The sequence below is a fragment of the Haliaeetus leucocephalus genome, unplaced genomic scaffold (assembly GCF_000737465.1).
Source record: "Haliaeetus leucocephalus isolate CR32 unplaced genomic scaffold, Haliaeetus_leucocephalus-4.0 Scaffold140, whole genome shotgun sequence".
NCBI classification, from domain to species: domain Eukaryota; kingdom Metazoa; phylum Chordata; class Aves; order Accipitriformes; family Accipitridae; genus Haliaeetus; species Haliaeetus leucocephalus.
In genome coordinates, this window is record NW_010972576.1 from 6,978,024 (window position 1) to 6,995,061 (window position 17,038).

General features: G+C 40.2%; 1 protein-coding gene across 2 annotated transcripts; it reads right to left on the minus strand.

The window, feature by feature from the left end:
- Nucleotides 1-6,775: 6,775 nt before the first annotated feature.
- ERI1 (exoribonuclease 1) lies at nt 6,776-16,934 on the minus strand. Of its 2 annotated transcripts, none has more exons than XM_010586143.1 (7): nt 16,858-16,934; nt 16,299-16,474; nt 13,675-13,885; nt 12,254-12,337; nt 11,511-11,620; nt 9,142-9,256; nt 6,776-7,200 (listed from the first exon to the last, which is right to left on the minus strand). In XM_010586143.1, exons 2-7 carry the CDS (start codon nt 16,349-16,351, stop codon nt 6,958-6,960), a joined length of 816 nt encoding a protein of 271 aa, XP_010584445.1. In that variant the 5' UTR covers nt 16,352-16,474; nt 16,858-16,934; the 3' UTR covers nt 6,776-6,957. The 2 variants fall into 2 exon arrangements, with proteins under 2 accessions (XP_010584445.1, XP_010584444.1); XM_010586142.1 differs by having other exon boundaries at nt 16,669-16,887.
- Nucleotides 16,935-17,038: the final 104 nt, after the last annotated feature.

A 17,038-nucleotide genomic window follows, 5' to 3' on the forward strand; every position in this document is an offset into this window, starting at 1 on the left:
TGATAATATCTTGCTCTGTGCTAAAAGCTGCAGCCCTGCTGGGATTGCTGCACAAGAACAGCCAGCAAGGCTGATCAAGGTGCTCCAGAGCTCCACAGTGTCACACTCCAAGGTGTTAAACAGCTACACAACGCTAAATGCTACACAACTGCCACAAGAACGCCTTGCTCTGAACAAAATCCATTCTGTCACACGCTCCTGTACTCGATAGCACAAAACCACTTTCTCAGCACCACTGTTTCTTCTAAAGCGCTTCTGATTTCCCAGTCTTCCTGAAATCATATGTAGATCTCTTCATCTTCCCAATCCCTCAAATACAAGCTTTAAAAAGATAAGTTGTAAAAAGATAAATTTAAAAACTTTATTTTCCTCTTTCAAGGCCAACACAAGTTTTCCATGTTTGATGGCTAATTACAATCTGTCAGAAAAATCAAAGTCATTTGAACAGGCTTACTCACTGAAATCTAGTAAAGCATCACTCTACCTCCTCCACATGATGCTACACTTCACCAACGCAGCTCTAATGTAGAAACAAATACTCATCACACACCTAAATTAACTGGCATTCAGTTCCAAAATGACCCTGTCCTTGCCACGGTTTTTAATCTCTAATGGTGGCAGCAGCCCCAGAGACATGCATGTGATGGCATGTATGAATGTAAGCACCATTGAACCATGAGAATTTGCCACAAGCTTTTTGCCGTGACTTGTGAAGGAAGCCAAGAGAGAGGTTCTCCATTTACTTATGCTGTCCCTCCTACTGTTAAGTATGTGTTAAATGGCTGCAGCATTCAGGAACCGCAACACCACACTATAACAAACTCCTAACAAGGCAGCAATCCCTGATCTGATAAGGTTTCTGTAAGACCTGTTTGTAACAGTTAGGCTAGCAGCTCGGACAAGATTAGAGCATAGAGTACAGCTGCTTCCAGACATGGCTTGTTAGAAGATCAGTACAAGCAGGGTCAGGGAAGGACTATTTCATGTAAGCAAAACAAGCAAGAACAAGGAGTGAGCCAGCAAATTCCAGAGAAGCCAGCCCCAAAACCAGCAAATTTGAAGTCTTTGAGAAGGGTCTGAAGAAGAAACATGCCCATGTGGCTCTGCAGATTAACAGAGGTAAACAAAGCACCAGCATAGCTGAAGGAAACTGCTCCCAAAGACCTGCAGCGTGCCAACAGAGGGTCTTTGCAGGCACCACAGCTATTCCCTCTGATGCCGGATAAGGATGCCTGATTTCTTTTTCAGCCATGCCCCACCCAGGCTTCTCAGCTCAAATAAATGCCCCTTATCTACAGGGCTGCACGTTTGCCAAAGACTGCCAAGTGTGGTGACCTGCTCTATGGATATTACTCTCAGCAGAACATGGTTTAACTTTCCAAATGAATACATTGCAAGACCCTGTGTTGGTAGGAAAGTACAACTCTTTAACAGTAATGAGAAACAGAGTCCTCTGAAGACCAAAGCTGGTACGAAGGCCCTGTCTGTGGCCAAAAACACATGGAAAATTCCTAGTTAACTAAGTGATCCCAGCAGCAGTTAAGACTACTGGATAATCTACAGCTTGTTTTTCCCCTTAACTGGTTTTCACAGAACCAGAGCAGTGTTGTTTGGAAAGGAGGTTGGGAGGTCTCTTGTCCAGCCTCCCATTTGGAGCAGAGCTATCACTAACATGAGGTCGGGGGGCTGCCTCCATCTTCCCTCTCTTTGTGGAGGACAGCAATATATGTCCATGCTATCCCCCAGACTGTGCTTAAATACAGCCAAACTTAGTGCAGAAGCAGTGAATTACCCCCTCCGTATGTGGCATTAGGCATCCCAAAAAGCCTGTTCTCAAAGTTCCTCAACTGTATTAAACACTCAGACTATATGGATAGGTATAAGCACACACCTGGCTTACCCTCCCTAGATCGTCTAATAACATGTCACTTCTCCCTTGTTTTCAGGTCTCTATCATCTTAGTCCATATCTGCATAAATGGAAATTAATCAAAAACATTCAAGTGTTCTCAAGTGAGAAAGGGAGGCACTTTTGAGTCTCATACTGCTGGCTGCTACACCTGTCTCTAAATTACATCTAAAGCGCTTTCATGCTGCTTAGAGCACAAGTATTCAACTACTTATGAATTCAAACTATGAATTGTTATGAAATAAAGAAAGGAACACAGCAAGGAGACATCCAAATCGCACTGATTGCAGTTTTAAGTAAACATACGTGAAGCCCAAGCATGGTGTTTTGCTGAGCATGTAGCTGTCTGGGAAGGTGTGTCACACTTCACGGCCAGCCTGCAGCACAGGACCTGCACGCCACCCCAAAGCTGAACACCAGCACGATGAAGCAATTCCTGCTTATTGGGACATCTCTGGCTCACAGAGGTCCGTTTGGCTACGTGTCCTCTTTAAAAAACATCACTGAAACAGGGAACATAAACAAAGGTGGTCAGAATCACCTGCAAGATCATTACTACCATTCACTTCAAACAGCAAAAACACATGATTAGCAATAACTTAGCCAACCCCCCTACTATGTATCTGCAAGCAGCATCACAAGATTTATAATTAATGCATGCACTCATGACCACACTGAGTTACGATCGCAGGAGCAAGGCACGGTACTACCCATGGGGCACCCCTGAACTTAGTGGCCACAAGAGGATACAGCTGCCTGAGCCATGCAATCACATCCCTAATCAGAACACACCCAGCAGTCACCTCTGCCATAAAGAGGTGTCCAAAGCTCTTGTCATTCATTTGAAAAAGCCTCTCCTCCACGTCAGGCGACTTCGTGCAAAGCAGTCATGCTCCTTTAAATTAAGGAGCATATCTGTGAAGCTACTTCGGGCTTTTCTCCCACAACACCAAGTCCTTCAATTTAAAGAGGGCAAAAGCCAGTCAGTGTTGGGAGGCTGTGAATGCGCAAAGACCAAACTAGAAGAAACCCAAGAGAGAAGCGACTTCTCATCCTCCAAAGCCTTGTCTGCATCTGCACTTGCAGATCAGCACCCCATTCTCCACTGGATGAGCAGGAAGGTTTTCTAAAATGAAGCGTTAGCCTGCTCCCTACTATGGCTGTTCAGCTACGCCACAGCTCAATCAATACAAGGGAGAGCAGAAGCATGGACTGACCATCACCTTGCTACTTTGCGTATCACCATTAGAGGAATCCTTCTGGTAAGCTGTCACTGTTACCCATGGGGCTGTCAAATACGAAGTCCTTGAGAAGGGGCTAGAATGGTCTTAGTTGCAACAGAACGATGTTCTACACATTTAGCCTGTTCAAAATCCTCCAGTCAGTAACTGGGTCTCTTGACACCTATGCTCCACAGGTAAGGCTTCCAATTTCTTTTCAAGGGGGCTGTGTTGTTTTTTTCCTAGATTAAAAAGAGCATACAGAGATCTTGCCTAGCACAAACTTCTTTCCAGGGGAGGCAAAAGTTCACTAATGGAAGAAGAAGGGAAAGGGAGGACTTAAAAACAGCCTTGGGAACTGTAGGATGAGAGAAATGAGTTGTCCTTTAGCAAAGCTCTGGTGAAAAAACACTGCTTCCACAAGGTCACCAAAGAGCAGTGAGGGCTTGCAGTGAAGCGCTGAGAGCTCTCCAAAGGCACGAGAACCTCAACTCAAGGTGAACTGAGGTTTTTTACTTATTTCCACTGCTGGGAACAGCCCCCTCCTCATTGCAATGTTCATTTCCAACAAAATATGAAAACAACAACTACCTTGTTAAACTAAATTACTAAATTACCTTCTTATGAGACAAGCACAGACAGGAGCAGTTTTTATGGACAACTGACTTGCTGAGGCTTGCCCCTGTAGCCATACCCGACTAGGAGGTTGATGGGAGGCTACAAACTGTTGTGACCTCTTCTTCCCCATGCAGCTAGAGACATTTGCTCAGAGACACAGAAGTTATTGGTCTTTAACCTGCCTGAGAAGCCTTTTCTCGTCTCTAACACAACCCCAAGATTCTATGAATCCCTCTCACATTCATATAAATACATATTAAGAAATGTACTTGAAAGCGCTTATGTTGAAATTTGTCCATAACTCCTTTGTTTAAAGTTCGTTAGCATTTTACAAAGGCCATCTGCCTGTAGAATTGCTCAAGTACAGCTCCTGAAATGTGAAATGAAAAAAAACCAGACAAAAACCAAACAACAAAACAAGGCCTCATTACTATATCAGCAGGATAATGTCTGCATGTTTTTTTTCTGCATAAAAAGGAGATTGTTTCTTACATAGTTGTCAATGAATTTTTCCAGCTTGGGATGACTCCTCTAATAAATAAAAATATTTGTTACAGCAGAGATGCACTCAGCAAGCTTCTCTGGATGAACAAATGAGATCAATCTGAAAAAAACAGTATTTGGCTGAACACAAGCGTCACTACTAAAATCACCATACCACATATGGTTTTCTCCTCAAATGCCTCCTTCCCCTTTAGTATGAAAGCATGCAGGAAAATGTATCCCTTTACTGAGTGTTGTGAACTAGTCCCATTCATGAGACTCAAGCGACCTAGCCATGGCAATGTTGCTAGCCCACCAGAGAAGACTGATCATGAGCCATGCTGAGACCAAGACTCCCAAGACTGCTGAAGTCATCTCATGCTTTTTAGAGCGATTTCAGTACCTGACATGTTAATAAATACCAACTTATTTTAATATGTTTGTTTACATTTCAAGCAAACCAATAAACACTGATAAAATTCACTTCATCTCAAAATCACAGAAACGAACATTCTGTGAAAATAGTTACAGCTTCCAGTTTGACATTAATCCAACTTAGATAACATAGTATCCAGAACGATTCTACTGGTTTCTGCAACTCACTAATAAAAAAAACCCAACAACCTACTCAAGCAGTAAACAGAAAACAATTATTATTTAACCCTTATCTCAAAGTATCTCTCTGAAGTTTTTTAACAAAAATAAATAACTTTGTACTTAAAATAAATGAGGTAAAATTACAACAGCTCTTCTCTTATGAAACCTGTAGTATAATGTGTAACAAATAAAGTTTTTCATTGGCCTACGAGCCTGGTTACAGACTTGTAAATAAAAGACTAGTGACAAAGTCTGTGATACTGCCAGCACCCCAAGGGGACATCTGCTGAGCTAGACTCAATTTTATCATAGAAACCTGCACCACAGTATCTCAGAGACAAAAGTAGTAAATTACCATGGTTCTTCAGAAAAGAGGATACTATGGTCGCTACAGTGAAATATAATTAACAATTTGTATAAAATATGGGCTGACAAATAAACGGTATTTTCAGAGTAAGCATATCAGAGATTTGGATTTTACCCTTCTGAAAATACATCAAATATTACATCAAAGACAGGAAACTGTAAGGTTCAACAAAACTCTACAAGTAGAACAAGTATTTACTTTCAGAAAAAAATGAACATCATTCTAAAGCAGTTGTACCTGTCCAAATCTGTGACTCTGGAAAGAAAACTGCTTCCTTCCTATATGTGAAGCAACAAAGAATTAACCAATACTTCTCTCTCTTACATGAATTTAAAATAAATTTTTCATGTTTCCATTGATCCACTTTAACAGTCAGAAGAGCAAGGGGAGCTGGGAGGAGTTTGATTAGTCAAGCAGTGAATATCATGAACAAAGCTTTATTATGAATTGGTATTTTGTTTCCTGAATGTAAGTGGCAGAAAGAATGAATGAATTATAATACAGGGATACCGAACTAACTTTTTTTGACTAAGAGCAACCAAAATAAATCATTCTGCTTTTCAGAACAAGCTATTCTAATACGAAGCTGATCACATTAATGTTGTACTTCATAACCACCCATGGAGACAAAGCAAATTAGCACTTTGGCCTCTTTTGAATATCAGCTTACCTGGGGCCTAGGAAGAAAGCAGAAGTTGTTGTTAATAATTAGATGTGGCCTTTACTAATAAAATCATATTAATCTTCCAATGTTAGATTTTGAGATAAAGGCATAGCTTCATGGTGGCAGAGGTAGGGAAAGGTACCAAAAATAGTTGAGCATGTCTTTAACTATGAACTAGAAGCTTCGTGTTTTGTTTTATGGAATAACCACACAGCACAAAATTTTGACGATCTGGCATGTTTTGAACCTATTTTTACTTCACTCATTTTTAAGTCCAAATGGCTGACAGTATCTAAAAGCGACGTTAAATGAAGTGCAGCTATGAGTGTAGCAGGAATAGGAGATACGATTCTCAAAGTGAAAATCTGAAGAACCTTCTCTTCTAAATACAGGTTAAAAACAATTACTATCATATTGCATTAATGGAATTTTTATTCAATACACAGCTCTTCTATTTGATGTGGAAGCAGACAAACACATCCCTTAAAGAAAAAAAAAAACCCAAACCCCAAACAACACAGTACTTCTCTACTGCTTTAGAAATTATGAATGTGCTCCCATTTCTCCTAGACTTTGTAAAAAAAAAAAAAAAAATTAAAAAAATTACCAACAGGAACCCTTAGAAGAGTGCCTTATCAGGAAAGGCCAGCCCGACCACTTGCTATTTCAGTTCTCCCAGCAATGTCTTATTTGTGTGCAATGAATAATCAGGTGCTAGATATCATTAGAGTATGGCATAGTGAATAAGTACCACCCACAGGCTGGGGTGGAACAGCAGCGCACAGGCTCAATCAACCTTTACATGTGTTTAAATTACATGTTCTTAAAAGCTTAACACTTTGCCTGGATTCTGCATATCAACCTTACTGCTAGAAAAGTTGCAAACAACAACAAAAAATCATCAGTATAAAAATATGCTGTAACACAGGCTTCAAAGAGCAAAGAGCTTCCACACTCCTCTTTATTTCAACAGAGACGATTAGTTAAGGTGCTTTCAGATTCTGCATTGCAGACAGGTTGGCAGAGGTGGCCGTTTAATAAGGTCTTAACAGTCTTTAGTGGGTATCTGAGAGCAGTTCCTAAGGCAGAACCCCAAACTGCTAGTTTCTGTAGCGGGGCATCTGTGGAGCAGGGGCTCCCTCTAAGGGGACCGAGGAGGAGACTGTCATAAGCTGTCCAGCATGCATTCTCTCATTCACCCGCAGTTCACAGCCATCCTGTAGCATCCTTATAGCTATCCTTGCAATGTTTTTAGAATCATCAAGTCCACTGTGAGGTCTCCCATCATAATTCATGCCCAGCTTTTCAAGCATGATTGTCAGCTTGGTCTGGTTCCTAGGAACCTGATGGAGAAAGTGAAGCACATTCAAGAATTAGGTTCTGTACCAAGTCTTTTTAATCTAACACAGTGCAGTAGAAACATGCAGATTTTAAGTCTACTTAAGTCACATACTACTTTCATGTTGCCTTTTGTCAGATCACTAACAATGTAACTTCAAAGTACCTTGGTGAGACAGACACTCTCATTTTTACAGAGGAGACATAGTCAACTGGAGCTTGTCTAGACTCAGGATAATGTCAAGAGCCTCTCACCATTACCAGCACCAGCTCAAGATGTACCAGTGCTGGCAACAGTGGAAGCCATGGCCTAGCTAGGTTTAACAAGCCTTATAAAAAAGGAATTACCACCCAAAGTGGTACTGCAGAAGGAATCAGATTTTTTTTTTTCCTTTTAAATGCTAAGCAAATAATGAAGCACCAGACTCCTGATTCTCACTGACATCAAGCTTCTGAACGCCTCCGAATACCACAGGAACAGAGAAGCAACACCTGTAACAGCCAATGTTTACATGGATGACCAACAGCACGAACAGACAAGGAAGCTTAACTGACCCATGCAAAGTGCTACACCAGCAAAAGCCTCAAGTCCTCTCTTGATTAAATACTAAATATACATTTGCTCTTTGAAAAGGTCAAAGAAAAACAAAAGGGTAACTTTAAAGGAAAACTTTGTTTTTTCACACCAAGTTTGCTCTCTTGGTGGTGATAGTTGGAGTGGGGGAACACAGGACATGACAAGTTCCAGGATATTGCACCATACTACTGGATTTAATAGCTAGGTGGCATGGCGACAACACAGTTGCCAAAACCTGGCCATATGCAACTCCAATAATAACACCCACAAACTGGGCAGGAGAGACATACCTGCAGGTTGTGAGATATTCCACAGGAAAGTTACAATACATTCCTTGTCATTCATATTATCTATTACTACTACTTAACAACAGATTCAACAACAGCACAGAATAGCTAAACAGAAGCGCTGAACAACTATAAAATGCTACCAAAAAAAAATTACAAAAAGTAAAAAGAAAGTGATTCCTTCTAAGTTATAGTCTTCATTGCCTTTGATGAAAAAGCACTCACTGCTCAACAGAGAAGGAAAAAGAAGGTATGTCTAGGTTAAAGCTGATAGGACTAACAAGACTGTTCAGTGCTCTAGAGTGTTTCCAACAGAAACAGTCATGCAGAGAAGACACAATAATAGAGGGAGAAGTGGAGTAACCCTGTAATATTCGCCCAGCACAAAGTAAGGCTCTTCTCTCATTAAATGTTAACAACTTCTTTTTTCCTAGAGGTTACATTTAGTATGAAAAAGCCCTTCAAGAGAAGATTGTCAGCTAGGCTGAAATCACATTCAAACAAATGGTTTAGTGTAGACTGGCTAGGAATTTGCTAGAAACTCCAGTAACCCATTTTATGGTAATCTGACAGTGAAAGAAAGCAGCAATAAGGTCCAGCACTGAACTTGGTATTACTTTTATCTTGACAATTTGATTCCACTGTAGATTCATCCTCATCTTTCTCTGTCCCCATTACACTGTCAAAAGTGGAGATATCCGAGGGTACTGGTGCAAATTGGTTTTGTAGTGTATTACATGAAAACAGGGAAAAATAATTGAAAAATCAATACAGAGTCTTTTCAGCTGAACTACTTCAAGACACGCTTGATCTAAGAGCACCAGTATGACATTTTTAGACAATCCCTCATGGAGCATCTCCTGATTCTTAAAAACAAGATTAAAATCAAAATGCAGTAGATGATATGATCTTCAATTAGTGAAGTGAGATCTGGGCATGAAGCACATTTGAAAATCAGGCCCCAGGGAACTAGTTTGAGTATTATAATTTTATACTACATAAGTAAAGATGACAAGCACAACAGGACATTCTAGCCTTTTAAATCAGATTTTCCCGGAAGAGAAACAACAATTTGTACAAACCTTATAGAAGTTCCCATACGATTTGCGAATATTGATCCACTTTTTGGCAAAAGAAGGGTATTTGATACAGCTAATACGGCACTGGATGTTCAAAAATTTACTCATATCCCAAGATCTTAAAAAGTCAAAACAGAAAAGAGAACAACATTATAATACATAATTCAGATGCCCTGCATTCTACATATTGCACAGCTATAGCACAAACAGCTGACTTTTCTTTGGTGATCAGTAGAAGGAAAACAGTTTAGGAAAAGCTCTTTTGCTATAGTCAAGGTAAAGAATTTTTTAATATGAATTTGTTAATCATGGGGAAAACAAATAATGACATGAGCAAGATTTTTACTAGAACGGTTTCAGGTCCAGAATGGTTAAAATAAAAAATAGCACGCCAACTTCTCCACCTACCACATCTACTCCAAAACCCACCAATAAAATAGATGCTTACACAGCCCTTGGGGAAGCAAGCGACACCTTAAATTTTCCTGATCACTTGGGTACGCATGCATCTCTCTACTTAACGTAGGTTATTGAAACAAGACTGCACTCAATTTTAGGAGAACCAGACTTTTATGGAAAGAAGATGAAACTATAACTCTATGCACTTCTAGTCTGCCTTCCTAAAGGGAACCACCCAAAGAGTTTGTAAGCTTCAAGCTAAAATAAAGCCTTTTTTCCCCTCTCTTGCAGCTGTCTACACAATCTCACATACATAACAAGATTTCACTGCACCTATTTTCCTGGAGGAATTTCACTGAGGGGATTCCCCTGGAGGGGAATTCCAGACACATTCTAGGCCCAGTAATATAACCAGTCTTGCACCAGTTTTGCTTTAGCATTTTCTTCTTTTAATTCACTGTTGCTTCCAAAGATAGAAACCTAATCATAGGTAAAAAAAATAGCCAAATAGCAGTATGTACCACAGTTCCTTAAATTAATTGGATTGACATTATCTTAACTCCTTATTTTTAAGGTGTACATGGATCTAAACTGTACACTTCAAACCTTGTGTGACAGCTTCTAAATGGCTTCACTGTTCACACTGGATACAACCACACTTCAATGTTACAGGTTCTTCACCAGAAAAGAGCTGTGATTTATAGTCATCGTCCAAATTGTCAGGAATTTTGAGAAAAAAAGTCTCACGGCCAAAAAAAATTTTCCCACTTGCTAAGTTGGGTTAGTTAAAAAAGCTTTTGTTGTGTATCCATTCATCTCCTATGATACATTATTTTTCAAACCACTCATATTATAGACTAGAATATTTATCTGTGTTTTACTTGAGAGAAGTGTTAGGAAGTCATACTACGATCCCACACACTCTTTTCATAAACTCCGTTTTTGTTTCGGGGTTCATCTCTCTTTGGTTCAACACAGTCATTGTAACAGAGCAGCACAGGACTGCCTTTTTAATCCAGAACAGCCGAAGACCTGCTCCAGGCAAACAGGCGCAGCAACATGAAAATACATCATTCACTTCAACATGGCTAATGTTAAAAACTCCCTGTCCTACTTAAATCCCTCATTCCAAGAGAAGGAGAAGAGCAGACGTTAACAGAAAAGTAATGTTTCATAGCTAAAAAGCAAGCATCACCTATGGAAAAATTCTCTGGCCAGTGCTATATAAGATAAGGCTCCAACAGTATCTTTCATCATATAACAAAGCTAAGATCACAAGAACAGTATTGCATCACAGATATATCCAGATCTCAAGATCTGTCCACTCTGCAGTCATTATGAGACTTGATTTTCCACCCAGCCTTTGGGACAGAGCAAGTTCAGGTAGCAGGTTCAAGGACTAGTCAACCTCTCACACAGAAAGCTTGTCAGAGCTGGGACCCATCAGAGCCACAAGTCCTCTAAGCCAAAGCAGAGAGCTTTCTGTGCTAGCCATTCCTCCTTGTTCGATAAACAGCATAATCCATTATTGCTTTCTGCCGAAACATGCAGGACATATTATCAGTAACACTAACACGCATAGGATACAACACAACCACCACAGGTCTCTGAAACCTCGGATTCAGGAGAGCATGGGAGTTGCTTAGAACTGAAATTGAACAACATTATATTCAGGTATTATGTGCTATATGAAAGCCAGATGTAAACAGAGAATTACAACCACAAAAAAAGGACAAAAGTCTATTCAACATCATTTAGTTGTATAAAGCAAGCTAGGAAAGAAACAGTGCCATCTAATGGATTTAAGCTTAATTTCAAATTGTTTAGTTCCGCTTTTCTGATTTTCCTGAAAGCTAAAATTATAATACAATGGCAAAACGGAAGTGTCATGATCTGCCTTTAGCAACACTCTCACGAAGATTAAACATTGTTTTGCAGTTTTAGATTGTGCTGAAGGTTGCATAAGGACATACCCATCTGTCAACATGGAATAGCTATACTTTGTTCCCAGTTCTCGCTGTCTCATCCACTCTATGACATTCTGCAAAACTTGAGGAAATGTATCAGCTTTATCAACAATGTCCTAAGAGAACCGAAAAAACAAAAGTGAGGAACATTTTATCAGAAAAAAACCCAGCATGAAGTGTAAGAATTATATTGGTATATAGGCACTCACTAAGTTGGCTTCACAAAAATCTTTAGAAACAGATTACATGTTAAGCAGACAATTGGACGGATTTTTCCAAACTGAAAAAAAACCCACCACAAAAGCACCACTAAAAGAGCCAACCTCCAAATGGCATCTATAAAGGTAACAAGGTTAGTCAGCTGTTGAACATGGATTAAAACCTTTGAGCTTGCTTCCCAGGCTCCCGCTCAAGTCACTTGATCACAAGCCATTGCCATCGTAGTACTATAAACCCTTTAGAATAAAAATCTTAGAAGAGGAACTGATGCAATTCAAAAGGTGCTTTCCTCTGCTAAAGATTTTCTACACATGGATTACAAAATTAATGTTTTTCCCTACAGACCCTTACAAACACCTAAATGACCAACTTAGTGAAGTCAGTTCTGTCATAATTGGGAGAGAGGGAAAACACAAGGATTAAGAGAATAAGCCTTACAGAAAAATTACCATGAAAATTATCACTCTGAAGACATCAACACCACATCTTTTTTTCATATTTTTTCCAGAAGAAACAAAAGTGCAAATTACCTGGGTGATTCCTGTCAGACTGATGCAGAAGTTTGAAAGCTTGGGATTGATTTCTGGCTTTACATATTGCTGAAAGGTATCCTCCTGTAATAAGAGAATCAAACAGCAGCAGCACACTGTAGCAACTTCTTTGGCTTGCCTATAGCTGAAAGGCAACAGCGGCTACTTGTCCTGCTGGAGGCAAAAAAGGAGTGTGTACCTCCCCAGCCAGTATGAGCGTCCTGACTGGCCATCATGAGATTCCCAGTGGGACAGATGGATGGCTTTCCAACCAGAACATGTCCGTCCTCTCAGCCAGTAGGCACCAAAGAGCAAGGATGTGGATGTAAGAGGGGAGGAGGACAGACTGCAATAAAGGGGAGGATTTGGGAAAATGAGAGCATGAATAAGGAAAGAAGTGAGAGGCATGAACAAAGCCTGATGTTTTTCAGGTGGTATCTCTAAAAGCTCACCTGTAATTCAAGGCAGGCAACTGGCTACACATCTCAGAGGCTGCATGCAAGTCATACACCTCTGGATGGCAGCCAGAGATACACACTATGACCTCACTCTAGGAAACTGAGCAGTACAAGAATGAAGACTACATGCAAGTTTCATGGAAAAAAGCAAGCCCCAAATCCCTGCTGCTATACAAACCCTTTTGGACAGAGGAAAAACCCATGCTGTTTCTTCCTACTCTAAAGGTAATAAAACAATCTTGGTATCTGCACAATCCTCTCGTTAGTCATACAGGCAGCTACACGCTAATGCAGCATCACACTGACTACTAGAAATCATCCTCCTCTTAGAAGTTCTTGATAAATGAACCATTAGTCAGAGGTGCATGCACTTCCTCCGTTTCTCTGAGTCACTCAGTGTCAGTTAGACAGCAAGTAGGTTTTCCTAAAAGAAAGCTGTACTGGAACAGAGGACTTGAGGCTGCCAAATGCCTACCTAAAATCAGGTTACACACCTGTCAATCTGTCAGGTGCACTGCGGAATTAGTCTAGCCTGCCAAGAAGCAGAGTTCACTCAACTCCACTTTCTAGATCTCTGCATTAGTCTCTTCTAGATTACCTCACATAGGACGACAGAATTTTCTAATTCTTGTTTATGACAAAGCCCTGGAGTCCTAGAAATAGCTTTGTAGATCTTAAAGCAGGGAAAGACAAAGGGGAGGATGACTGAGAAACTGAAAGTCCCTCATATCAGTAGAGGGAGTCAACAGCAGGAGCATGATCTATTCCAAATGCTTTAAGAATAAAGTTTTGTTTGTATGCAACAGGCACAGAAGATAGGTCTTTATGAAAAAAAAAAAAAGGAAAAAAAAAAAGCTATTTTTAATGAAGTTCAACATCTACCTAAAAACTAATCTAAGACCTTATGAAGCAAGGAAGTTACGCTGAAGTACAGCATACTGACACAGTAATTAGATCACTTACTATTTCCAGGGTATGCGTGTTTAGTAAGACAATAGGAAACTCAATTATTTCATGTATGAATTCAGGTGGGTTTCCTTCTTCACATGTTGCTTCAAAGTCAACAACACAGATGTAGTCATAGTAGCTGTCTCCATTAATGGGTTCCTTCTGCATCAGCTTCTGTTTCTTGTAATAGTTTTTCAGTCTCTTTTTCAGCACATCTTTCACTCCTCTAAAGAGATAGGGAAAATGACAAAGATCACACTCTCATTTAATTAATTATTTCACTATTGTAGAACTGAAGCTATATTTAACATTTGAAAGTTCATCATTTATTAACCTCATTTTGAACACCAGCACTTAAGAAGTCTGCATTCAACTTTATCATACAGTTAACGCTCCATTATCTGGGATAATGCAAAGGCTGCAACAGCCCCCGATAACTAACACAGCTAGATAATATCAGTATTTGGGTATGGGCTGGGAAGTGCAGTGCAGAGACACTCTGCAGTCACCTCCAGTTCAGCAAGACCCAGTAGCTGGAGCCTTTGCAAAGCCCAAGTCTTTGCAGATTGCTCCTAGATGATCTCTGGCCCTGGAAGCAGTACTGCTTCACCCGTACTTCAGTGCCCTCTGCCTGAAGCGACTGATGCCTGAGGTATTTCCACATCAGTGGCACAGATAATGCAGAATCCAGCTAAAACGCTCCCATTTTAAATTTGTCTCAATTTATATTTAAAATTGAGCTCGAGTAACTTGATAAAAATAAAGTACTCGAGATTTCAGTTGTCAGAACAACTTCCTGGTCAAGATCCTGCTTTTCAGGAGGTTTGTGGCTAACACGTAAGTTCACAGTGGCAAGTGATTAAAGTTACTTACTGCATCTTTTAATACAAACATAATATGCAAGTGCAGGTGCCAGAACTGCCACATACCAAACCAGAGCTGAATAAACAAGCATAATTTACTCTCTGAAGGATGTTATTTTTAAAACTACACATTGCAAATGAAATTGCAGAAGCCGTAAGAGCTACTTGTAGCTTATCAGAAAAGCAGCCCACTGATCCACAAGGGAAAAACTGGAGTCAGACTACTAAACCTGCATTTGAGAACATCAGCTGCTTCTACAAACACAGATAACTCTTCTTCACTCTGGTTTATTAATCTAGTTTAATTCAATGACCAATTCATTCAAAGTTGAGACAGTATGGGAGCTATTGGAGTGGAAAATTACCTTTTTCTTCATCACACCTATAAAAGAGGTTGAAGGAGAAGATTATCTGCTAACAAAATAACCCTAAGGGAAAGGATGGTGTGTGGCAAGCTGCTCAATTCACTACATTAGAGGTGATGCACTGTTTGTTTGCACACAAGACATATTCTGACCAACTTAATTGAATATATCAAACAAAAGAAGTCTAGGTTAGCTAAAAGAAAAGTTTAAAGCTTTCTGCCTTTACAACTGAATAAAAAGCACAAACAGAAAATTAATAACCTAGGAAGAAACCACAAACATAATTTACTACTTGAATTCTGCTTTTTATTTTTAAATCAGAATAACTGCTGAATAGCTGTACAAATCTAACCTGTTTTACCAAAAATTTTATCAGGTAATGATAAAAATTTTTCCTCCCGAGAAGCTAAATTTAAATGAATTAAATGAACCAAAGGAGGAACAAAAAAAACTATGCAGCCAGAACATCTGCAGACAGACAGGGTGGAGGTGGCAGGCTGTACTTCCCACCCACACAATATTTTTTTTCTTTTATTCTGTTCAAATGAATCTCTGTTTCTTCTGGTTTTTTTTCCTCTGAACATCCTCTCCGCTACAGTCATCTTCTCCTCTAAAAAGCTAGACTTCTCCTTTCAGACTCCTTCTCACCTTTCATATTCCCTCTTCCTCCAGAGCAGTAGCTTCTCACTTTGCTAACTACCCACCACCACCACTGCCTCCCAACTACTGCTGCCAATAGAAACAATACACTTTATTTTTCCCAGTTGACCTTCTTCTCAACATATCAGATTTGTCAGGCCACAGCAGTATCAAAGGGTCTTGCAGGTCATTTCTGATAGAGCAGGAACCACTCTCATTCCTAGCCCTTTCCACCTCCTCAGTGAGCACAAATCCAGTTTATAACACATTCACCTACTCACATTATTCTATCTCACCTATTCAGATTAGCAAACTCTCCATCTAAAGGAACTTGTCCTCTGCATTGATTAAATTCCAAGCCCTATCACCACAGAGGTTTTAGCCAAGATTAGATCTGTATTGGCTACAGTAAATAACAATACGTATGTTCTGAAGCGAGTTTCTATATGCTGAAGGTCTGCAAAACCACCGAGAACCCTTGCAGTTCTTCTTTCCCCCTTGACCAAAAAAGTGTTGAGAAGTACCCTACAGTTACATATTCTTTTGTTTGTGTTACCAGTTGAGACAGCTCACGTTTCTGATAACACATTAAGCAGTTTCACATGCACTAATCCTGTAACAAAAGCTGCATCAAGATTGCACATAAAACAACTGGCATTTGGTGGCGTGTCTGCTTTTCACTTTGTGGTGTGTTTTTAAAATTTAAAATAATCATCCCTTATGACTCTACCGCTCTCAAAGATAAATCAAAAGGTTTACAAATCAACCTAACCTGGTTTCAAGCTTGAATTCTGCAAGTTTACTTCTGAGCTCATCTCTGGTCATTCTGTTGATACAGCCATTGGTTATAGCAATTTCTTTGTAAATCGGATCACTGAAGTCATTCGAACTGGCAGTTGAGTTTTTCCCATTAGTTTCTTGATCACTGATCCTACAGTGCTGCCTACCCTAGAAGAAAGAGAAATCCGAAGGTCATTTAAGAAGGTCATAACAAGAAGGTAGAGCATTAAAAATTTCACATCATTTTGGCACCAAAATGCAGCAAAGGTCACGCTGTTTCACTCGTGATCAAACCGAGTGAAATATCCTACAGATGGCTAAGAAAATCAATACTGAAGCAGACAGAATAAAGGGATACTAACGCACGTGTCTGAAGTCATGCCAAAGAGTAGCTCCAAGAGACAAAACCTGAAGGCGTGTCCCACTTTCAACAGAGTTAGCTCTCCGGTAAGAGCTGGCAAAACCTTGACTGGCAGTACCTTAATTAACGAGAATCTCCACTAACTGAGACACACGGACAGATGTCCAATGCTGTGCAAAATGAATAATACTTTAAGAGTAAGAACTAACGGCACTTCGACTCTAAACGGTTAGTCGCAGCCTTTGTGGGCCAAGCACACGGCAGGGCCAGCCTCCCCCGGGCCCGCCGCCGCCACCACCACCACAGCCGCCGGGGCCTCCCTGGCCTCGGGCGCAGACGGAAGGGCTCGTGGCACCGGAGGCGCCCCCCTG

What these genes read in the sequence shown, in the direction of transcription:
- ERI1 (XM_010586142.1), bottom strand. An exon ending in GTCTGACAGGAATCACCCAG is followed by an intron (nt 11,621 to 12,253) that starts GTAATTTGCACT and finishes CGGTTCTCTTAG; the next exon opens with GACATTGTTGATAAAGCTGA. An exon ending in TATTCCATGTTGACAGATGG is followed by an intron (nt 9,257 to 11,510) that starts GTATGTCCTTAT and finishes TGACTTTTTAAG; the next exon opens with ATCTTGGGATATGAGTAAAT.